We start from the raw sequence: 24268 nt of genomic DNA, 5'->3' as shown, positions 1-24268 counted from the left end.
ATTGAATAAAATGTATGTGTACATTTATTTTGCAACGCGGTTTAGGTAGCGTGTAACTTAAGGGTGGTCATTGACCAACTCAATTATTGCAATAATTAATAATCAAGTTTATTTGTTTTTAAGGAATCTAAAAGTCTCTCTCCTTTGAATCAGAAACGACACGCCTCATTGGGTCTCTCGGTTGCGGCCGGCTGCGACACAAACCGGGCTCGAACACGGATCTGTAGTGACGCCTCTAGCACTGCGATGCAGTGCTTCAAACCACTGCGCCACTTGGGAGGCCCATTGGTCTTCATTTAAGGTTAGGCATTTCAAATGATCACTGTTCCAGATATGAGATGTGAATCACTTCACACTATTTTATTCTGTTATATTACATCATGTTTTTTACTATAAAATAGGTGTCGAGTGTAAAAAAGGGTTCAGGAAATAAGAGCATCTTGTCTGCTAAATTAACAAAACAAGGATATGCCATTGCAGAGCCATACCTTTTTGAAGATTGTCTTCGACGATATAATATAACCAGTTGTTACTACAGTGTCAATAAATTAATCTTAAATGGCACTTGTTTTTTTATTGACTGAATATAAGAGGCAATTTAGCAATTAGGATTCGTTATCTGTAACATTCTGATAAATTAGGCATTGTTGCTCACTGTTGGCATATACGGTGGATAAATACACACATATTTTTTCCATTGCCACCCTTGTTCTATAAATAGCTTATTTTGTTTTGAGTACTCCAAAAAGAAATCAGGAGTACTCGAACAGTCAAAGAAGGTCAAATTCCTATCCCTAGTCCCCTCAGCAAGCTGGTCCTAGGGTTCTGTTCACAAACACCAACAGACCCCACAGAGCCCCAGGACAGAAACACAACCCGGAGAAAACAAAAAGAGAATTACTTGACACACTGAAAAGAACTAAACAAAAAACAAAGCAAACTTGAATGCTATTTGGCCCTAAACAGACAGTACACAGTGGCAGAATACCTGACCACTGTGACTGAACCAAAATTAAGGAAAGCTTTGACTTCTGACTCAGTGAGCATAGCCTTACTATTGAGAGGCCACCGTAGGCAGACCTGGCTCTCGAGAGACAGGCTATGTGCACATTGGCCACAAAAGCTGCACTTTCTAACCTCTAGCCAAATGTATGACCATATTAGAGACACATATTTCCCTCAGATTACACAGACCCACAAAGAATTCAAAAACAAATGAAATGTTGATCAACTCCCATATATATTAGGTGAAATACCACTGTGTGCCATCACATCAGCATTATTTGTGTCCTGTTGTCACAAGAAAATGACAACCAGGGAAGCACAAAAACCACTGTAAATACAACCCGTATTTATGTTTATTTACTTTCCCTTTTGTACTTCAACTATTTGCACATTGTTATAACACTGTCCATAGCCAACATTGGAAATGTATCTATTATTTTACTGTTAATTTCTGATTTTTTATTTAACTATTATTTATTATCTATTTCACTTGCTTTGGCAATGTAAACATATGTTTCCCATGGCAATAAATCCCTTTGAATTGAATTGACAGAGAGAGAGAGGAGAGAGAGAGAGAGAGAGGAGGAAGAGAGAGAGAGAGAGAGAGAGAGACAGAGAGACAGACAGTACCTTCCTCATGGACTCCAGTTGTCTATGCTTGTTTTCATTGGCTATCTGCAGCAGCCTCATCCTCTCCTCCAGCTCCCCCTGCTCGGCCTGCTGTTTCTGCCTGAGCTCCCTGCGCCGCAGCCTGGCCTCAAGGTGCGGAGAGGGTAGGCCCAACCTCAGCAGCTGGATGCATGTTTGGATGGCTGGGAGGGGAAGTGAGGAGAGGAGGGTCAGATAAAGAAAGGCTGGCTGCTTTATCTACTGCAGCGCCCCCACACCCTGATAAACACACAGCTGGGACAGAGCGATGTGAGAACAAGTTACTCTGAGATTTAAAAATAAACCCTAATGTGGTGAGATTAAAGCTGTGCTGTTTACAGAATCTGTTAAGATGGTGGGAGGGATTGGTCACTTTACCTTGAATCCATTCTTGTTTCCTCTTCTTATCCGATGCACTGATCTCAAAGCTTTTGTCGCTGCACTTCACTATAAATAGGCATTTCTTCCCCTCCTTGTCTGGTAGAGACTGCAGAGAGAACAAGACGTCACACACTCACTGCACATTTCCTTCTGTCGATCCCATTAACCCTCTAGAGTTTGATGAAACATTGAATTTGTGAATCATTTCAGGAGACTAGGCGTATGTTGCATGTCACTACCTCACAGGTGAGCCATTTGAACGTAAACTTAAAAATAAAAAAAATCTAAATGTGTTTTTTGGCAGAAATGCCTTCTGGAACATGTGAACTTTCATGTGCCTTAATAGCAAACTTGTGAGCCTCCCGAGTGGCGCAGTGGTCTAAGGCACTGCATCGCAGTGCTCGCTGTGTCACTAGAGATTCTGGGTTTGAGTCTAGGCTCTGTCGCAGCCGGCTGCGACCGGGAGACCCGTGCTGCGGCACACAATTGGCCCAGCATCGTACGGGTTCGGGGAGGGTTTGGCCGACGGGGGTATCATTGTCCAATTGCGCTCTAGCAACTCCTGTGGCGGGCCGGGCGCAGTGCATGCTGACATGGTCGCCAGGGGTACGGTGTTTCCTTCGAAACATTGGTGCGGCTAGCTTCCAGGTTAAGTGGGCATTGTGTCAAGAAGCAGTGCGGCTTTGTTGGGTTGTGTTTCGGAGGACGCACGGCTCTCGACCTTCGACTCTCCCGAGTCCGTAAGGAGTTGCAGAGATGAGACAAGACTGTAACTACCAATTGGATACCACAATATTGTGGAGAAAATTAGGTTAAAAAAAAAATAATAATAATAATTAACAAACTTGTATGCCATCTGTAAATACTAATAAAATTGTTTAATTACGTGCCTAGTTGGTTTAGCCACAGAGAAAGACAGAAACGTTCCTGCTAGCCATGATTGGCTGAGATAATGGATGGGCTGGACATGCTGAGAGATGAGTTCGGATTGGTCTGCCATGTAGCACGATTCTGTCTATAACATGAGCTGGTCAGTACAGTGGGGCAAAAAAGTATTTAGTCAGCCACCAATTGTGCAACTTCACCCACTTAAAAAGATGAGAGAGGCCTGTAATTTTCATCATAGGTACACTTCAACCATGACAGACAAAATGAGAAAAAAAAATCCAGAAAATCACATTGTAGGATTTTTTTATGAATTTATTTGCAAATTATGGTGGGAAAATAAACTTTTGTTATTGACCAAATACTTATCTCAATACTTTGTTATATACCCTTTGTTGGCAATGACAGAGGTCAAACATTTTCTGTAAGCCTTCACAAGGTTTTCACACACTGTTGCTGGTATTTTGGCCCATTCCTCCATGCAGATCTCCTCTAGAGCAGTGATGTTTTGGGGCTTTTGCTGGGCAACACAGACTTTCAACTCCCTCCAAAGATTTTCTATGGGGTTGAGATCTGGAGACTGGCTAGGCCACTCCAGGACCTTGAAATGCTTCTTACGAAGCCACTCCTTCGTTGCCAGGGCGGTGTGTTTGGGATCATTGTCATGCTGAAAGACCCAGCCACGTTTTTATCTTCAATGCCCTTGCTGATGGAAGGAGGTTTTCACTCAAAATCTCACGATACATGGCCCCATTCATTCTTTCCTTTACACGGATCAGTCGTCCTGGTCCCTTTGCAGAAAAACAGCCCCAAAAAGCATGATGTTTCCACCCCCATGCTTCACAGTAGGTATGGTGTTCTTTGGATGCAACTCAGCATTCTTTGTCCTCCAAACACGACAAGTTGAGTTTTTACCAAAAAGTTCTATTTTGGTTTCCTCTGACCATATGACATTCTCCCAATCTTCTCCTGGATCATCCAAATGCTCTCTAGCAAACTTCAGACGGGCCTGGACATGTACTGGCTTAAGCAGGGGGACACGTCTGGCACTGCAGGATTTGAGTCCCTGGCGGCGTAGTGTGTTACTGATGGTAGGCTTTGTTACTTTTGTCCCAGCTCTCTGCAGGTCATTCACTAGGTCCCCCCGTGTGGTTCTGGGATTTTTGCTCACCGTTCTTGTGATAATTTTGACCCCACGGGGTGAGATCTTGCATGGAGCCCCAGATCGAGGGAGATTATCAGTGGTCTTGTATGTCTTCCATTTCCTAATAATTGCTCCCACAGTTGATTTCTTCAAACCAAGCTGCTTACCTATTGCAGATTCAGTCTTCCCAGCCTGGTGCAGGTCTACAATTTTGTCTCTGGTGTCCTTTGACAGCTCTCTGGTCTTGGCCATAGTGGAGTTTGGAGTGTGACTGTTTGAGGTTGTGGACAGGTGTCTTTTATACTGATAACAAGTTCAAACAGGTGCCATTAATACAGGTAACGAGTGGAGGAAAATTTGATCATATTACTCCAGTGCTAGCCTCTCTACACTGGCTTCCTGTCAAAGCAAGGGCTGATTTCAAGGTTTTACTGCTAACCTACAAAGCATTACATGGGCTTGCTCCTACCCATCTCTCTGATTTGGTCCTGCCGTACATACCTACACGTACGCTACGGTCACAAGACGCAGGCCTCCTAATTGTCCCTAGAATTTCTAAGCAAACAGCTGGAGGCAGGGCTTTCTCCTATAGAGCTCCATTTTTATGGAACGGTCTGCCTACCCATGTCAGAGACGCAAACTCGGTCTCAACCTTTAAGTCTTTACTGAAGACTCATCTCTTCAGTGGGTCATATGATTGAGTGTAGTCTGGCCCAGGAGTGGGAGGGTGAACGGAAAGGCTCTGGAGCAACGAACCGCCCTTGCTGTCTCTGCCTGGCCGGTTCCCCTCTTTCCACTGGGATTCTCTGCCTCTAACCCTATTACAGGGGCTGAGTCACTGGCTTACTGGGGCTCTCTCATGCCGTCCCTGGAAGGGGTGCGTCACCTGAGTGGGTTGATTCACTGATGTGGTCATCCTGTCTGGGTTGGCGCCCCCTTAGGTTGTGCCATGGCGGAGATCTTTGTGGGCTATACTCAGCCTTGTCTCAGGATGGTAAGTTGGTGGTTGAAGATATCCCTCTAGTGGTGTGGGGGCTGTGCTTTGGCAAAGTGGGTGGGGTTATATCCTTCCTGTTTGGCCCTGTCCGGGGGTGTCCTCGGATGGGGCCACAGTGTCTCCTGACCCCTCCTGTCTCAGCCTCCAGTATTTATGCTGCAGTAGTTTATGTGTCGGGGGGCTAGGGTCAGTTTGTTATATCTGGAGTACTTCTCCTGTCCTATTCGGTGTCCTGTGTGAATCTAAGTGTGCATTCTCTAATTCTCTCCTTCTCTCTTTCTCTCTTTCTTTCTCTCTCTCGGAGGACCTGAGCCCTAGGACCATGCCCCAGGACTACCTGACATGATGACTCCTTGCTGTCCCCAGTCCATCTGACCATGCTGCTGCTCCAGTTTCAACTGTTCTGCCTTATTATTATACGACCATGCTGGTCATTTATGAACATTTGAACATCTTGGCCATGTTCTGTTATAATCTCCACCCGGCACAGCCAGAAGAGGACTGGCCACCCCACATAGCCTGGTTCCTCTCTAGGTTTCTTCCTAGGTTTTAGCCTTTCTAGGGAGTTTTTCCTAGCCACCGTGCTTCTTACCTGCATTGCTTGCTGTTTGGGGTTTTAGGCTGGGTTTCTGAACAGCACTTTGAGATATCAGCTGATGTACGAAGGGCTATATAAATAAATTTGATTTGATTTGAGGACAGAGGAGCCTCTTAAAGAAGAAGTTACAGGTCTGTGAGAGCCGTAAATCTTGCTTGTTTGTAGGTGACCAAATACTTATTTTCCACCATAATTTGCAAATAAATTCATTAAAAATCCTACAATGATTTTTTTTTCTCATTTTGTCTGTCATAGTTGAAGTGTACCTATGATGAAAATTACAGGCCTCTCATCTTTTTAAGTGGGACAACTTGCACAATTGGTGGCTGACTAAATACTTTTTTGCCCCACTGTATGTGTAGGTAATCCTTTCTAACGTGGCTTTTTTGAAAAATATAATGTATTCGAACGAACTGCAAAGGTGTTGCTCTCCACTTTCTGGAGGACCGAGTTTTGAAATCAGTGGAATGCGGACGCTACAGACGTTTTTGTGAAAACACTGTTTTTTCGGCATGTCTCATGGTCTGACAAACACTGCTCTAGCCCTGCCACCTTTCAACATAGATGCGGAAGAGCGATATCGGTGGATGCAGTGGATTGAGACGCAGCCCAGATATCTCTAACTTAAACAGATAGATTTTGATGAGGATTGTTTTATCATTTTAATTACATTTACATGGGGCCGCAGAAATTGTAGGCTATGGGTTAACAATGCCAAAGGAAGCTGGTTAACAAAAGTGGGCTAGCATGCATTCCAACGCTCCACACAATTTATTTAGTAGTTAAATGATAGCATTAAGAGTGACCAATGGAATAATACATTGTTATTACCTCCACACAACAGTTGCGGTCCAGCAAAATGTCCCCCTTCTTATCAGTGAGGTCCTCACTCACATAGTATGACATAGAGTTTGGTCCGAGCACAAACCAGCGCTCTGTCCAATTTTTCCTTTTGTGGCCTTTTTTCATCATGTAGCCCTTCAGGAAAAAATACATGAATCTGTCACAATCAAGATTGTAATATCTTATCTATATCATTGTTACCACCAGCAGAGGTCTGACAGAGGTCAGTGTAGAGTAGACAGTCACTGTGTCCTAAATGGCACCCTATTCCCTATTTAGTGCAGTACTTTTGAACAGAGCCCTATGAGTTCTGGTTAAAAGCATTGCACTATACAGGGAATATGGTCCCATTTGGGATGCATAAAGTGTAGTGAGAGAGGGTACCGCAGGCGAACCTGTCTGAGAACATCCAGTATGAGCTCCTGGAAGACCTCAGAGATGCCCATGGACAGGGTCTGGCGGTTCATGCCCTTACTGAAGTGGCCCATGCCAACCAGCTCTATCAGCTCCCAGGCAATCAGGCATTGCTGCTTCCTGTTCAACATGAGCTTGTAATCATCAAACCTCTCCTGATTCCAAATGCCTCCCATGGCCTCCATCAGCTTCCGCAGGAAGTACTCAATCTGGAGGGGGGAGGAGAGGAGGGGAGGACACAGTGAGTCAGTCCTGTGGTATGAAAGGGAATCATTTTAACTGGAAGAGCATAATTACAGCTAAAAAAATAAGATATGTATGTGTATTAAAGGTGTTGCCTTGTCTCTCACTTCCTCTGTGATGATGACCAGTGGGTACCTGTCTTCTGACAGGAAGTTGAAGATGCACCAGACCTTGAAGGCGTCATCGTTGGAGATGAGAAGATGGCTCATGTTTATGTTTTTCTTGAAACACAGGGTCCAGCACACATTGTTGAACTCCAGTATGTCAAAGTTATCCCTAACCTGTAATTAACATAAACAAAGTCAACATTTACACAAAACAGAACAACTTCCCTATTTTTCTTCAACATACTGTAAGTAAGGGCAATAAGATTAGAAAGAGTCAGTAGTAGCCTAATATTTCTCTGCCCTACGTTTTAGCCCACAGGATGTGAAGTACAAACATAATGTTCTTCGTCTCTTCATTTCAATTCAAGTCAGATTCCGGAGGAGAAAGGCAAGGAAATGGCCCCCCAAGTACAAATAGCACTAGGACTAAAGCAGTTTACTAATTGACATCAGTGTTGGTGTTATTGCTATGGAAACAGTTGGCAAGCCTTGCAAGTCTACAGATGTGGGCTATATCTGATGGTCTGCCAACTAGAGAACTGAGGACAAAAACTTTGAAGATCACTTCTTGCTTTATCACTGGTGTTTACAAAGTAAGTGCATTCATTACCAATGGCTGACTGCTTGAATATTAAAAAAGACATGAGTAATTATTATCTCTCCGATGCCAATAGATGGGCCTTTGAAATCTACTTCCCAAGCACTACAAAAGTCATAATAAAACTCCTTGTATGCTATTTGTTTTATTTCACTTGAGTTGTGTTCTGATTATGAGTCGGTCTCTATAAATTTGCTATCACAAAAAGGGTCCCCGGCCACAAAAAGTTTGAGAACCCCTGCAATACGAGTAACAACAAGGTGTTTACCAATCAGATTGTGAAGCTTTTCTAGAAAACAGACTCAGCGAAAACCAAAGATTCTGCATCATGCAATCATCATGTTCTGGAATCTATCTGTAGTAGTGTGCGTGTTAACCCTTCACTTCTAAATGCTATGTATGACACAGGATGAAATGTGAGTAGCTGATGTAAGCTTAATGGACGTTTCTTCTGAAACGGAGGCTATATTTTCTTGCACTCGTTGCAGTAATTTTCAGCACACATGTTTTTTTCTTTCGATAACTGACAATGGTGGGTCTCACACCTCCTTGATGGCTGTGAAACAGAAAGATTCTGCCACTCACACAGTAGACATACCATAACAATGGCAGCCTTGTTCAAGGTCAAACAGATCCTGCTTGCTCCATTTATTTCTCAAAAACCAATACATTTTAATATGGATGACATGCATAATATGGGTGACATGCATATCCTAGAAACTAAGATAAACACTGAAAATAGCAATAACACTCATCATATTATGAGCAAGGAACGTTATATACAGAAAAGCACTGCCTTAAACAATGTTTCTAAAGGCACACATAAAACACTTCCCATGAAGTCTTATCATCCACTATGGGGATGCGGCACTCCACAGTTACACCTCATGCTGAGGGATCTGTCGACCTAGGGGCTATGTACATTCTAGTGGTTCTATTTCTATGGACCCAACATCCCAGAGCCCTCCACAAACAGACCCACTGAGGTGAGGAGACAGGATGACGCAGGTGCTCAGAAGCCTGAGTGCAATGTCGGTTTGACATTTTACTGCATTGTTAAGAGCTCGTAACATTCACATTTTGCTGCACTCGCTACAACATATTTTAAACTATGATCAGATCAAATCAACTTTGATTTAAAGTCTGCCAACTCCTTGTGAATTTCTTTATTTAAGTCAGTTAAGATCAAATTCTTATTTTACAATGGTCTACCCCGGCCAAACCCTCCCCGGTTGTGATACAGCCCTTGATCAAACCAGAATCTGTAGTGATGCCTCTAGCACTGATATGCAGTGCCTAAGACCACTGCGCCACTCGGGAGCCCACTTAGACCGCTTGCGCCACTTGGCATGACAATGAGCAATGGAGTTGGAAAGAGCACAAACAAATCTCTTACTGCTCACCTTGTCCAGTATGAATCTATTGAGGTAGGGCATGTAGCCCTGGTTGGACACAGGGCCCTCATCATCATCCTTAAAGTGCTGCTCCAGGGCGACTGGGTCATGGGGTATCTTCATCACAGTGCACAGGTTATGAGAGAGCACCTGTAGAGCCACAGTCAGATCAGCAGTCAGGGAAACCGTTGCCATCATAGTAATATCATTCACCAGGTACTCCCCCCTCCCCCCCTCCCCAATGCGCAGAAGCATTTTATACAGGCTATGCACAATGAGTCTGGGGGCGAGGTTACTGTCATACTGTTGTTATTCACTGGGCATAGTAGAGAGATGTTACAGTAATATTGGGGGTGTTTAAGGGATATCAAAAAGATTCCTCATAGAAGTGGGCATCATGCTCACGCATCAATTACATGGTGATTTTTCAAAAGGACCTCTATTTAGTCTAAGATTACATTGACATGCATGACTAAGCATGTGTTGCTGTCAGTTCAAGCATTGCTGCCCAAGCATGACTTCTGTTCCTTCCTGGAAACATCTACAAAAAGTGTGTTGAAAAGGTCCGTGTTGAGATGTAGAGTGAAGTAAATATATCAAAATAAATCTTATGATATTTATAAATAAGCCACTCACGAACAACTATAATCTAGACAAAGGAACAGACTGGACTGTCTGAAAAATAATATTAACAATGGATGGTTGACAACATTTCCGGGCAAGTCAGGATGTTCTCTATGCAGTGTTGTGATAGCTCAGGTGGAATTTAGGTGCTGAATGAAAGGTGGAGGCATATTTTCCAGACATCGAAAATACTTATTTTCTGGATGTCGAAAGTATGTTTTTACGTCTATGATTGGTTCAGATTTGGTTCGTTCCGGACCAAAAGTCAACGTCCTTGGAAGTTGAAATCAAGACCGAACTGGACTGCACCAAAAAAACACCAACAAAATACAGTCAATCCAGACAGCACCAAAAAACGGACCAAAAAAAGAAATCCAAAATACGTTGAGGTCGGTAAATGCTGAGTGTAGTAAATGCTGAGTGTAGTGTCTTCATCAGAGCCTGGCTGGTACACAGACCACTAGAAAGACCCAGACAGGAAAACAATACCTACCCTTCCAAAGCAGTGCCCCTTGCCTTTTAAAATCTCAACACTCTTACGTTAGATTCTGTCCAAATGACAAAATATCGTGTGTAAAGCAAGATTATCATCAGGCACGCATGTCCCACATTCATGGGTATCTGTTAATCAACAATGGCTATTTCCACAGAACCATTGTTATTCCTGTTTTTTTTTGTGCGAAAAAGTTAGACACACACGAGTAAGAGAATATACTTCTGATATAAGCAGAAACTGAGTAGCCTGTGAGTTGAGGAACAGCAGAAATGTGTCTCTACTTTGCTGTCGATGTTGCCGACTGAATTATCACTTGGCAGTTGACACAAAATTCACTATTGTGAGGGAAGCGAAGCAGCACATAAAAGTAGTGTACACTGAATTAAAATTAAGATCTCAGATACATTGTCAAATATTTTATCCAACTGATCATAACTTTTTGTTTGTGTCTGATATTCGGATCAGCAACATGAGGAAATATTCAAATGTCAGAATTAATCTATATTTCGGTTTTTGATCAAACATTTTTTTTAAACTTCATTATGGAATAATACTGTAGGCCTACTAGCTACGATTTAAAGCCTACCTTAAGCTGTGATTTGGACACTTTCCCACTTTGATCCACGTCCAAGGCTGTGAATGCGTGCCATATTGACTTCAGAAGTTCATCCCGTAGTAGTCCCATGTTCGTAGCCCCTGGTGCGCTCGAAGTCTAGGTAAAACTGCAATTTTTTCAGACACTGATATATACACAGTCACGTGATCGAGTGTCGCAGCAGGAAAATGAGACCGCATCATCCAATGACTGTATGGTAGCACCAGATAGCGCATAGTTGTCGAACGCGTTGCGCTGTCATCAGTATTCAATTGTGAAGAGTAAACGGTTAATAGACCACAAACAGCTTAATAAAAATATGTCCCCACAATGAACAAACCTGTTGCATAGTGGTAGACAATCAACTTCACAATAAACATAAAAAAAGTTTGTATAAATCTAAGATTTACCATTTTCTCTCATTTACCTGTTTTCATTAGATAACTAGTCCATCCCAGACTATCATGTGTAGTCCCAGTTTTTTGTTCTTTTAGAGCAACATTCATCCACAAACATTTGACAATTCCAAGGTATCCATATTATCGGGAGTGAATTTATTGAATTTCCAACAAGTAACATGAAACCAATAGCTGACAAAATGATCTACATGCATAAAATACATCATTGTAAAACATGAGAAAATGTAAATTAGTCAATGCTACAGTTCTGATGGGTTTTGAACAGAAGAAAATACTGACTTTACTAAAACAATTCTTCAGTGGCTCCATGCATCATATATAAAATAAATGACACCGGGGCTTGACACAATGATCCACTTTGACCAACTGCATCACACACGATTGGATGACTCATGAAAAATGTACATGTGTAAATCATCTTAAACAGTGTACACAACTCAATACATAATGAATTTCAGATAGGAAATGTATTACAGATGCAACACATTGAAATACCATGTTTTACAAAGAGATTGATTACTGAAACTATTCTAAACATCTGAATGGAATTTACAAATTCACTGAACTTCACTAACGTTCAAGACAAATATATAGCAGCAGTATGCATTTTTACATTTAGCAGACACTCTTACACAGAGCGACTTACAGTAGTGAGTGCATACATTTTCATACTTTTTTTGTACTGGTCACACGTGGGAACCGAACCCACAACCCTGGCATTGCAAGCGCCATGAGCCAAACAGTTTGCATATGGCAAGTTCAAAGTGCTCATTGAATCATTCCTAGTCAATGATCCAGTTCCACTACCTGAAATCAGGTATAATAGACTGTAAAGTGCAAATTTGTATCACACCATCCCAAACCCGCACACTGGCAACAGAATGTTCTAGCATGCTCCCACATTCCATTAAAAACAAAAATTGGCTGTGTTATGTAATACCAACTGCCAGAACATGCCAAGTGCTTGGGAAGGTATCAACCCTTTCACTCTTTAGAATCAAATAAATCTGGTCCATTGTCTTACTAACCCTTTCCAAGTACCAAACAGTAAGAACTATAAATACCGGTAGTCGGTTTGTACACTCTGAAGCCCATCTCTCCATGTCTGCCTAGGGAGGCCTTCCCAGTACACTGTCGAGTGCAACCAAGGTTGTTTTCATTAGCGCACAAGGTAGCAAGAAATTTTGCAACAGAAAACAAGCATTTCTAATTGGACAATTTCAGGTAGTCCACCTCTGTTTTGGCCTGTTTTTTTTCTTCCATGTCATGCCTAGTGAATATGACTCAGTCTGATACCCATTTGGGTTGGCAGTTGGCCCGCTCAATAGATGGTCAGGCTGACTGAGCGGTTCATCTTCTTGCCGATGAGCCTGGAGCTCCTGCTGGACCGGAGGGTGGAGCGCGTCACGACCCTATCTGAGATCAGAAACTTCTCCTCTGCAGCTACTTTGGCTTGCTGGGCCTTTTCCAGCTCCCTGCACGAGGACAAGCACATTGTTAGAGAAGCCATTCATAAATACCAAGAAAATACTAAAGAGTAGGTATCATCATGTCATTTTTCACAAAACAAACACTGTCGTAGTATTCTCTCTAACATTCATACTTACGATATGATAAGTGAAAAAGGAATGGAAGCCTTGAGCCATGACATATGAAGAGGGTACGTACTTCTGCAGTAGCGCATTTTTGAACTTCTCCGCGTTGAGTTCCACGCGGAGCTGGTCAGCGCTCATGCGGGAGGCAGTGAGGAGGACGGGATGCTTGGTGAGGGAAGACGCAGACGGCCTACTGGCAGGGTCAGGGTGGATCATCAACTGCAGCACACAGAATTAATTAATACCACTAATGAAACATTACTACTGCCTGTCCTGCACACAAACAACCATTACAGAATGAAGCACTGCACCCAACATGGCACCCTAAACCCTTTATAGTGCACTACTTTTGACCAGGTCCCATAGGGCTCAGGTCAAATATGCGCACAATGTAGGGAAAGTGTACCATTTGGGAAGCACACCTGGTCGTTTCTAGTCAAACCTTCAGTAAACTTGGGAATTCCTGTGAGAGCACTTGAGGTATCGCAGGTAGTTTTCCTTGTCTGATGTCATGCCACTTGTCACCATTGGTTGGGAGTGGTTCAGCTCCTGAGGCACTGACCACAGTCAGTGCTAGGGCAAAGATATCTGCCCTGGTGAGGTTTCTATAGTCCTGAAAAACACATTGGTCCAATACATGATTTTGGATAATTTAACAAATGAGGTGGTATGGGGGAGGAGTTATCCAATTACCTCTTGTAAGACTTCATTGACCAGGTACCTGCTGTCCCCTTCTTCAACTTGAGGATTGTCCATTCTGGTCACATGGCCAAGATCACCTGGGGGAAAAATACAAAAACAGAATCCAGCTGCCTGGTCAACAAGTACACTCAATTATTAGCTTGTTACATTTGCATGATAAAATAAAAAAAGTACCTATTTTGTAAACAACATTTCTATTTGGTCCTTCCTCATCGTCAAATTCATCGACACACACCACAGTCTTCCGGGATAAGAAGATGTTGCCTGAGAAAAGTAAAGCACAGCAAGCGTTAAATCATAAATATTCTAAATGATTTCAATAGCTGAGCTGTATCCAAAACTCTACAGCTACTTACTTGGCTTGATGTCCATGTGAACCAGAGAGGTGGAGTGAATGTACTTCAGTCCACGGGCCACCTGAAGGAGAAGGTCCTTAAGGTCCAGCTCAGAGAAGAAGCGCATGGTTCTGTAGTTCTCTGAGACCACGTCTGCCAGTGTGCCGCCGTTACAGTACTCATTCTGTATGAACATGTGGTCGTCCTCTGACCAGGCAGAGTAGTACCTCACTACATGGGGGTGCTGCCCCAAGACAGCGTGGGCATACACCTCCCGGAGTGCATTCTGTCTGCGGAAAACAGAGCACAATATTAACACAAAATGGCATGGCATTAAGGTCAATGAGTCGTTTAAATGTACACTTGGATTGTCAGTTTTTCAAAATCCATGGGATTCTCTTACTCGTCTAAAGATCCAGCGAGGGGCTTCTTTGAGCGTTTGATGGCATAGATGCAGCCATCGAGTCTTTTCACACATTTGAAGACAGAGCCAAACTCCCCAGATCCTATCTTCTCCAGCTCATGAAACTCTGTGGCATATCTTGATATCATGTTGCTATCCAGAAGAGTCATTCTCTGCAAGAAAAGGACAGAGTTGCTTAGACACTTATCTAAAGTACCATTTCAGTGTGTGTGTGTGGGTGGTGGGCGGGTAATAAAAGTATCATTGTGATTACAAAAATATACCTTTGGTGGTGGAATGATGTCCTCTTCACACTCTGCATCACTGGCTTCCATGTCCTCTCCACATGAGCTTTAGAGATAAAGGAAAGTAAACTAAATGTGTTATATAACATTCCAACCACTGGAGGGCAGACAATCCCTACAAGTGTACATTGTTAGTAACCACGTGGCTTTGGGTTGCTGCCAACAAGCATGCAATAGTCCACAGATTAATTGCACACTAGATCTAGAAGCATGTCTGAATCTATTGTCAACTAATAGGCCATGCCCCATTGACACCGACAGAAATACAGATTCTAAGATGCTCCTTTTTGTTGTTGTAAAACAGTCATAAAAAGGAACTTGAGTTGTGGCATGGTAGTAAAATCTGATCTACTTTACAAAACTAACTGCAATTACTTTTGAGTTTTATAAAAATGTTTTTGACAAACAAGAGTTCCACAACTACCTTAGGATAGGGGAGAGTATAAAGAGGAAATGGAGTTTGTTTGAGGTCAGTAGAAACTGAAGTCCCACACCCACAAAATCCCAATGTAACACCTGGTAAATAATGACATCAGTACAATGTGCTTCTCTTACTCATTCCTGTGTGATCTCTTTCTGTTGTTCCTTTGTAACATTGCTGCCTGGATCAGTAATGAGTCAGGGGTGAATGGATTGATGTTGATTATGGGTGCATGTCTACTCCTGCTGTCTGTGTGCGGTCTTCCCGTTGAGTCCCTATTCATGTAGACACCTATTCCTACCCGGCAGACTGTGGATCCTGTGGCCACTGCTCTGGACAACAAACTCTGAAAGAGAAAACAAAACATTGCATTAGATAAGAATAACATGTATGGTTGGTGAGGGTCATCCATACAAATATGGAAAACAAGTCAAGGAAATCAATGATTCAGGGAAAACTATGCCATTGCCTTTAACAAACGGTAAAATAATCATGTTCAAACATGTTGAAGACAGAAATAGTCATCTTGCACAGTGGCTGGTTCTCTGGCTGAAAACATTAAAAAGTTAATTTGATTTTACATTGTGGATCTGATAACATGTTAATGTTCTCAAATTATTCTAACGTTACTGTAGTTAACCCACCTTAGGTGTGTGGGGGACATCAAATAGTCGGAGTTTTCTGAAGGTTTTATGGGGCAGTGTGTCGGGACAATCTGGAATGGGAGAGCTTCCATCCTGATTGTCGGAAAACTCCGGGGACGAGCAGTTGTAGTAGGGCCGGGACCCTTTACTCGGAGAAGGGGACCCCCTCATCAAGTCAGTCCCTGGTGATTTTAGGGGGAAAAGACATCCAAATCCCTCATCCCAATGTTCAACGCGATCCTCCGCGGTAGCGGTCTTCGTGGTGCCGTTACAGACGGCTTGGTTTAAGTTGGAGTTGTGTCTCGGCGATTGCACTGGGGAGTCCATTTCGGTGAGACTCGACTCGGCTCCAATGCTGTTGTTGCCGTCGTCCTCTCCGTCACTCTGGTTGAAGTCTAGTCTCTGTCGAATAGGTCCCATCTTCGGGGACATACCGACGAACATTCGGCAACTGAAACGTATCACTTCCCAGACACAGTAACGTTGGCTATAGCGTTAAAGTGGCTAGCTAACTAAATCGTTTTCAAATTATCCCGAGTAGCTTGACATCCATGTGCCCATGGCGCTACAATTTTGAGTCAATTTGTAATCCAAAATGACGTGGCTAAATAAATTAGCTAACGTTCGCTCACTAGCCACGCAAATACGTTAGAGGTTGGCTAGCTACTGTAACGCCTTAGCTTCGTTCCATGAGGAGCAGAACACCGTACTGGCAAACGAACAATTATGCTGGGCGCTTATTTACTACAAAAAAAAACAACCATTAACTTAGTACTTGTGTCTAGATGTCAAAATACTCCAGTCGACTGTTTGTTAACCTGAAATATTGTCACAATTTGTCCTGCTCCGCTTCCTGCGACCGTTGACAGAATTATTCCAACCTAAATTTCTTCCACTCTTCAACCAATGAGAACACATTCCTGAATTTTGAAACGTGGGCGTTACTTCCTTCGAAGCAAAGTTTTTCGTCACAAAATGGATATTTGACAAACGTCACTTCGGCACGAATTGAATCCTTGGATCTTTTTTTATATTTTTTTAGATATTTTTTTACCTTGGAGGCTCTTAATTAATTTGTCCTTAGTACAAATTAGTAATAGCGAAGTAATTACAATTTAGCAGATTAACACTGGAGTGATAGATAAGCAGATGATGTGCAAGTAGAGATACCGGTGTGCAAAAGAGCAGAAAAGTAAATAAAAACAATATGGGGATGAGGTAGGTAGATTGGGTGGGCTATTTACAGATGGACTATGTACAGCTGCAGCGATCGGTTAGCTGCACAGATAGCTGATGTTTAAAAGTTAGTGAGGGAAATATAAATCTCCAGCTTCAGCGATTTTTGCAGTTCGTTCCAGTCACTGGCAGCAGAGAACTGGAAGGAAAGGTGGCCAAAGGAGGTGTTGGCTTTGGGGATGACCAGTGAGATATACCTGCTGGAGCGCATGCTACGGGTGGGTGTTGTTATCATGACCAGTGAGCTGAGATAAGGCAGAGTTTTACCTAGCATAGGCTTATAGATGATCTGGAACCAGTGGGTCTGGCGACGAATATGTAACGGGGGCCAGCCGACTAGAGCATACAGGTAGTAGTGGTGGGTGGTATAATGGGCTTTGGTAACAAAACTGATGGCACTGTGATAGACTGCATCCAATTTGCTGAGCAGAATATTGGAAGCTATCGCCGAGGTCGAGGATCGATAGGATAGTCAGTTTTACGAGGGTAAGTTTGGCAGCGTGAGTGGAGACTTTGTTGCGAAATAGAAAGCTGATTCTAGATTTGATTTTGGATTGGAGATGCTTAATGTGAGTCTGGAGAGTTTACAGGCTAGCAAGACACCTAGGTATTTGTAGTTGTCCACATATTCTAGGTCAGAACCGTCCAGAGTAGTGATGCTAGTCGGCAGGTGGGTGCGGGCAGCGAATGGTTGAAAAGCATGCATTTGGTTTTACTAGCGTTTAAGAGCAGTCGGAGGACACAGAAGAAGTGTTGTATGGCGTTGAAGCTTGGAGGTTACTTAAAACCTCTTGAGCCTACTTGAGACGCAGACGTCCCACCTAGAGCTCTGGAAATGCAAATGCGCTACGCTACACGCTAATAGTATTAGTTAAAACGCAAACGTTCATTAAAATACACATGCTTGGTATTGAAATAAAGCTACAGTCATTGTGAATCTAGCCACCGAGTCAGATTTTTAAAATGCTTTTCGGCGAAAGCATGAGAAGCTATTATCTGATAGCATGCAACACCCCAAAAGACCCGTAGGGGATGTAAACAAAAGAATTAGCATAGTCGGCGCTACACAAACCGCACAATAAAATATAAAACATTAATTACCTTTGACCATCTTCTTTCTTGGCACACCTTGATGTCCCATAATCAATACTGGGTCTTTTTTTGGATTAAATCGGTCCATATATAGCCTAGATATCGATCTATGAAGACTGTGTGATAAACGGAAAAAAATAGCGTTTCATAACGTAACGTCATTTTTTAAAAGTTAAAAATTCGACGATAAACTTTCACAAAACACTTGAAATACCTTTCTAATGCAACTTTAGGTATAACTACACGTTAATAAGCTATAAAAATCATCAGGAGGCGATGTAAATTCGATAGTTGGCCGTGTGGAAAAATGTCCGGAAAAACACAGAGACAATGCCTCAGGTTGGTGGTCGGAGGAATCGGTTCCCTTTGGTCGGATCTACCAAGAATCAAATCAGAATCAAATGAGGAGACTCTATACATCCTGTGGAAGCTGTAGGTACTGCAAGCTCGGCCTCATTTAATACGGTTCACCTTTAACAATTCCTGGGAGTGGCGCATGGATATTTTTTTCCATCTCCAGTGATCAGATTTTCCTGCGCTTTTCGATGAAACAGACGTTCTGTTATAGTCACAGCCGTGATTTAAACAGTTTTGGAAACGTCTGAGTGTTTTCTATACACACATACTAATCATATGCATATACTATATTCCTGGCCTGAGTAGCAGGACGCCAAAATGTTGCGCGATTTTTAACAGAATTTCCGAAAAGTAGGGGGAGGCTTAACAGGTTTTAACACAGTGTCTAAAGAAAGGCCAGATGTATACAAAATGGTGTCTGCGTAGAGGTGGATCAGGGAATCACCCGCAGCAAGAGCGACATCGTTGATATATACAGAGAAATGAGTCGTCCCGAGAATTGAACCCTGTGGTACCCCCATAGAGACTGCCAGAGGTCCGGACAACAGGCCCTTCGATATCCCCACTGAACTCTGTCTGCGAAGTAGTTGGTGAACCAGGCGAGGCAGTCATTTGAGAAACCAAGGCTAATGAGTCTGCCGATAAGAATACAGTGATTGACAGAGCCGAAAGCCTTGGCCAGGTCGATGAAGACGGTTGCACAGTACTGTCTTTTATCGATGGCAGGTATGATATTGTTTAGGACCTTGAGCGTGGCTGAGGTATATCCGTGACCAGCTCGGAAACCGGATTGCACAGCAGAGGTGGTATTCGAAATGGTTAGTGATCCGTTTTTTAACTTGGCTTTCGAAGACTTTAGAAAGGCAGGGCAGGATGGATATAGGTCTATAACAGTTTGGGTCTAGAGTGTCACCCCCTTTGAAGAGGGAGATGACCGCGGCAGCTTTCCAATCTTTGGGGATCTCGGACGATACGAAAGAGAGGTTGAACAGACTGGTAATAGGGGTTGCAACAATGGCGGCGGATAATTTTAGAGAGGGTCCAGATTATCTAGCCCAGCTGATTTGTACGGGTCCAGGTTTTGCAGCACTTTCAGAACATCTGCTATCTGGATTTGGGTAAAGGAAAAGCTGGGAAGGCTTGGGCAAGTAGCTGCGGAAATACAGAAATGCTTATTGAAATGTTCAATTATCATGGATTAAATCGGTGGTGACCGTGTTACCTAACCTCAGTGCAGTGGGCAGCTGGGAGGAGGTGCTCTTCTTCTCTATGGACTTTACAGTGTCCCAAAACCTTTTGGAGTTAGAGCTACAGGATGCAAATTTCTGTTTGAAAAAGCTAGCCTTTGCTTTCCTGACTGACTTCATGTATTGGTTCCGGACCTCCCTGAACATATCGCGGGGACTAGTCGATGCATATCGCGGGGACTAGTCGATGCTATTGCAGTCCGCCACAGGATATTTTTGTGCTGGTCAAGGGCAGTCAGGTCTGGAGTGAACCAAGGGCTATATCTGTTTCTTAGTTCTACATTTTTTGAAAGGGGCATGCTTATTTAAGATGGTGAGGAAATTACTTAAAAAAAAAAAACACGACCAGGCATCCTCGACTGATGGGATCAATATCCTTCCAGGATACCCGAGCCAGGTCGATTAGAAAGGCCTGCCCGCAGAAGTGTTTAAGGCGCGTTTGACAGTTGAGGGGTGGTCGTTTGACCGCGGACCCATAGTGGATGCAGGCAATGAGGCAGTGATCGCTGAGATCCTGATTGAAAACAGCAGAGGTGTATTTGGAGGGCAAGTTGGTCAGGATAATATCTATGAGGGTGCCCATGTTTATGGATTTAGGGCTGTACCTGGTGGGTTCCTTGATAATTTGTGAGAGATTGAGGGAATTTTAGCTTAATTCATTGCCATTGAGCATATCAAATCAAAGCTTACTTGTCAAGTGCGCTGAATACAACAGGTGTAGTAGACCTTACAGTGAAATGCTTACTTACAGGCTCAAACCAATAGGTGAACAAGGTAGGTAAAAAAACAGGCTATATACAGTAGCGAGGCTATATACAGTAGCGACGCTACATACAGTAGCGACGCTACATACAGACACCGATTAGTCAGGTTGATTGAGGTAGTGTGTACATGTAGATATGGTTAAAGTGACTACATATGATGAACAGAAAGTAGCAGTAGCGTAAAAGAAGGGTTGGCGGGTGGTGAGACACAATACAGATAGCCAGGTTAGCCAATGTGCAGGAGCACTGGTTGGTCGGCCCAATTGAGGTAGTATGTACATGAATGTACAGTTGGGCAAAAAAGTATTTAGTCAGCCACCAATTGTGCAAGTTCTCCCACTTAAAAAGATGAGGCCTGTAATCTTCATCATAGGTACACTTCAACTATGACAGACAAAATCTGGGGAAAAAAATCCAGAAAAATCACATTGTAGTATTTTTTATGAATTTATTTGCAAATTATGGTGGAAAATAAGTATTTGGTCACCTACAAACAAGCAAGATTTCAGGCTCTCACAGACCATGACTGGGGTGGCTGGGGTCTTTGACAAATTTTAGGGCCTTCCACTGACACCGCCTGGTGAAGAGGTCCTGGATGGCAGGCAGCTTAGCCCCAGTGATGTTCTGGGCCGTACGCCAAGCAAGAGGCCGAGCAATTTCCGTACCAGGCAGTGATGCAACCAGTCAGCATGCTCTCGATGTTGCAGCTGTAGAACCTTTTGAGGATCTCAGGACCCATGCCAAATCTTTTTAGTTTCCTGAGGGGGAATAGGCTTTGTCGCGAAATCTTTACGACCGTCTTGGTGTGTTTGACCATTCTAGTTTGTTGTTGATGTGGACACCGAGGAACTTGAAGCTCTCAACCTGTTCCATTACAGCCCCGTCGATGAGAATGGGGGCGTGCTCGGTCCTCCTTTTCCTGTAGTCCACAATCATCTCCTTAGTCTTGGTTACGTTGAGGGATAGGTTATTATTCTGGCACCACACGGCCAGGTCTCTGACCTCAAATCAAATCAAATTTTATTTGTCACATACACATGGTTAGCAGATGTTAATGCGAGTGTAGCAAAATGCTTGTGCTTCTAGTTCCGACAATGCAGTAATAACGAGCAAGTAATCTAACTAAAAATTCCAACAAAAAAAACTACTGTCATACACAGTGTAAGGGGATAAAGAATATGTACATAAGGATATATGAATGAGTGATGGTACAGAGCAGCATAGGCAAGATACAGTAGATGATATCGAGTACAGTATATACATATGAGATAAGTATGTAAACCAAGTGGCATAGTTAAAGTGGCTAGTGATACATGTATTACATAAGGATGCAGTCGATGATATAGAGTACAGTATCAACGTATGCATATGAGATGAACAATGTAGGGTAAGTAACATTATATAAGGTAGCATTGTTTAAAGTGGCTAGTGATATATTTACATCATTTCCCATCAATTCCCATGATTAAAGTGGCTGGAGTAGAGTCAGTGTCATTGACAGTGTGTTGGCAGTAGCCACTCAATGTTAGTGGTGGCTGTTTAACAGTCTGATGGCCTTGAGATAGAAGCTGTTTTTCAGTCTCTCGGTCCCAGCTTTGATGCACCTGTACTGACCTCGCCTTCTGGATGGCAGCGGGGTGAACAGGCAGTGGCTCGGGTGGTTGATGTCCTTGATGATCTTTATGGCCTTCCTGTAGCATCGGGTGGTGTAGGTGTCCTGGAGGGCAGGTAGTTTGCCCCCCGGTGATGCGTTGTGCAGACCTCACTACCCTCTGGAGAGCCTTACGGTTGAGGGCGGTGCAGTTGCCATACCAGGCGGTGATACAGCCCGCCAGGATGCTCTCGATTGTGCATCTGTAGAAGTTTGTGAGTGCTTTTGGTGACAAGCCGAATTTCTTCAGCCTCCTGAGGTTGAAGAGGCGCTGCTGCGCCTTCCTCACGATGCTGTCTGTGTGAGTGGACCAATTCAGTTTGTCTGTGATGTGTATGCCGAGGAACTTAAAACTTGCTACCCTCTCCACTACTGTTCCATCGATGTGGATGGGGGTGTTCCCTCTGCTGTTTCCTGAAGTCCACAATCATCTCCTTAGTTTTGTTGACGTTGAGTGTGAGGTTATTTTCCTGACACCACACTCCGAGGGCCCTCACCTCCTCCCAATAGGCTGTCTCGTTGTTGTCTGTGATCAGGCCTACCACTTTTGTGTTGTCTGCAAACTTTATGGTGTTGGAGTCGTGCCTGGCCATGCAGTCGTGGGTGAACAGGGAGTACAGGAGGGGACTGAGCACACACCCCTGTGGAGCTTCAGTGTTGAGGATCAGCATGGCAGATGTGTTGCTACCTACCCTCACCACCTGGGGGCGGCCCGTCAGGAAGACCAGTATCCAGTTGCAGAGGGAGGTGTTTAGTCCCAAGATCCTTAGCTTAGTGATGAGCTTTGAGGGTACTATGGTGTTGAATGCTGAGCTGTAGTCAATGAATAGCATTCTCACATAAGTGTTCCTTTTGTCCAGGTGGGAAAGGGCAGTGTGGAGTGCAATAGAGATTGCATCATCTGTGGATCTGTTTGGGCGGTATACAAATTGTAGTGGGTCTAGGGTTTCTGGGATAATGGTGTTGTGAGCCATAACTAACCTTTCAAAGCACTTCATGGCTACGGACGTGAGTGCTACAGGTCTGTAGTCATTTAGGCAGGTTGCCTTTGTGATCTTGGGCACAGGGACTATGGTGGTCTGCTTGAAACATGTTGGTATTACAGACTCATTCAGGGACATGTTGAAAATGTCAGTGAAGACACCTGCCAGTCGGTCAGCACATGCCTGGAGCACACGTCCTGGTAATCCGTCTGGCCACGCAGCCTTGTGTATGTTGACCAGTTTAAAGGTCTTACTCACGTTGGCTACGGAGGGTGTGATCACACAGTCGTCAGGAACAGCTGATGCTCTCATGCATGCCTCAGTGTTGCTTGCCTCGAAGCGAGCATAGAAGTGATTTAGCTCGTCTGGTAGGCTTGTGTCACGGGCAGCTCGCAGCTGTGCTTCCCTTTGTAGTCTGTAGTAGTTTTCAAGCCCTGCCACATAAGACGAGCGTCGGAGCGGGTGTAGTATGATTCAAACTTAGCCCTGTGTTGACGCTTTGCCTGTTTGATGGTTCGTCGCAGGGCATAGCAGGATTTCTTGGAAGCTTCCGGGTTAGAGTCCCGCACCTTGAAAGCGGCAGCTCTACCGTTTAGCTCAGTGCGAATGTTGCCTGTAATCCATTGCTTCTGGTTGGGGTGTATGTACGTACAGTCACTGTGGGGACGACGTCCTCGATGCACTTATTGATAAAGCCAGTGACTGATGTGGTGTACTCCTCAATGCCATCGGAAGAATCCTGGAACATGTTCCAGTCTGTGATAGCAAAACAGTCCTGTAGTTTAGTATCTGCTTCATCTGACCACTTTTTGATAGACCGAGTCACTGTTGCTTCCTGCTTTAATTTTTGCTTGTAAGCAGGAATCAGGAGGATAGAGTTGTGGTTGGATTTACCAAATGGAGGGCAAGAGAGAGTTTTTTACACGTCTCTGTGTGTGGAGTACAGGTGAGCTAGAATTTTTTTCTGCCTGGTTGCACATTTAACATGTTGATAGAAACTTGGTAGAACGGATTTAAATTTCCCTCCATTAAAGCCTCCGGCCACTAGGAGCACCGCCTCTGGGTGAGTGGTTTCCTGTTTGCTTATTTCCTTATACAGCTGACAGAGTGCGGTCTTACTGACATCTGTCTGTGGTAGTAAA

The 24268-nt window shown here is 43.6% G+C and overlaps 2 protein-coding genes across 3 annotated transcripts in view; both read right to left on the bottom strand.

The window, feature by feature from the left end:
* The window catches only part of LOC112249317 (switch-associated protein 70), a 39507-nt gene extending 28393 nt beyond the window's left edge, over positions 1–11114 (bottom strand). The window contains exons 1-7 of the mRNA XM_024419155.2: positions 10964–11114; positions 9267–9407; positions 7266–7439; positions 6897–7124; positions 6490–6636; positions 2032–2140; positions 1636–1817 (exon numbers count right to left, since the gene is read on the bottom strand). Coding sequence (XP_024274923.1) covers positions 1636–1817; positions 2032–2140; positions 6490–6636; positions 6897–7124; positions 7266–7439; positions 9267–9407; positions 10964–11062 — 1080 coding nt within the window. The 5' untranslated portion in view covers positions 11063–11114. The remainder of the gene's footprint in view (positions 1–1635; positions 1818–2031; positions 2141–6489; positions 6637–6896; positions 7125–7265; positions 7440–9266; positions 9408–10963) is intronic.
* Positions 11115–11505: 391 nt separating this feature from the next.
* On the bottom strand, positions 11506–16715 carry LOC112249316 (wee1-like protein kinase 1-A). 2 transcript variants are annotated; one of them, XM_024419153.2, is made up of 10 exons: positions 15797–16714; positions 15287–15498; positions 14711–14777; positions 14427–14599; positions 14045–14313; positions 13863–13952; positions 13680–13765; positions 13429–13599; positions 13060–13205; positions 11506–12866 (listed from the first exon to the last, which is right to left on the bottom strand). In XM_024419153.2, exons 1-10 carry the CDS (start codon positions 16238–16240, stop codon positions 12713–12715), a joined length of 1812 nt encoding a protein of 603 aa, XP_024274921.1. In that variant the 5' UTR covers positions 16241–16714; the 3' UTR covers positions 11506–12712. The 2 variants fall into 2 exon arrangements, with proteins under 2 accessions (XP_024274921.1, XP_024274922.1); XM_024419154.2 differs by lacking the exon at positions 11506–12866 and having other exon boundaries at positions 13066–13205; positions 13409–13599; positions 15797–16715.
* Between the last annotated feature and the right edge of the window lie 7553 nt (positions 16716–24268).

Source organism: Oncorhynchus tshawytscha, linkage group LG04 (genome assembly GCF_018296145.1).
Source record: "Oncorhynchus tshawytscha isolate Ot180627B linkage group LG04, Otsh_v2.0, whole genome shotgun sequence".
Lineage (NCBI taxonomy): Eukaryota > Metazoa > Chordata > Actinopteri > Salmoniformes > Salmonidae > Oncorhynchus > Oncorhynchus tshawytscha.
Note: the sequence above shows the minus strand (reverse complement) of the source record. Positions and strands in the feature narration are given on the sequence as shown.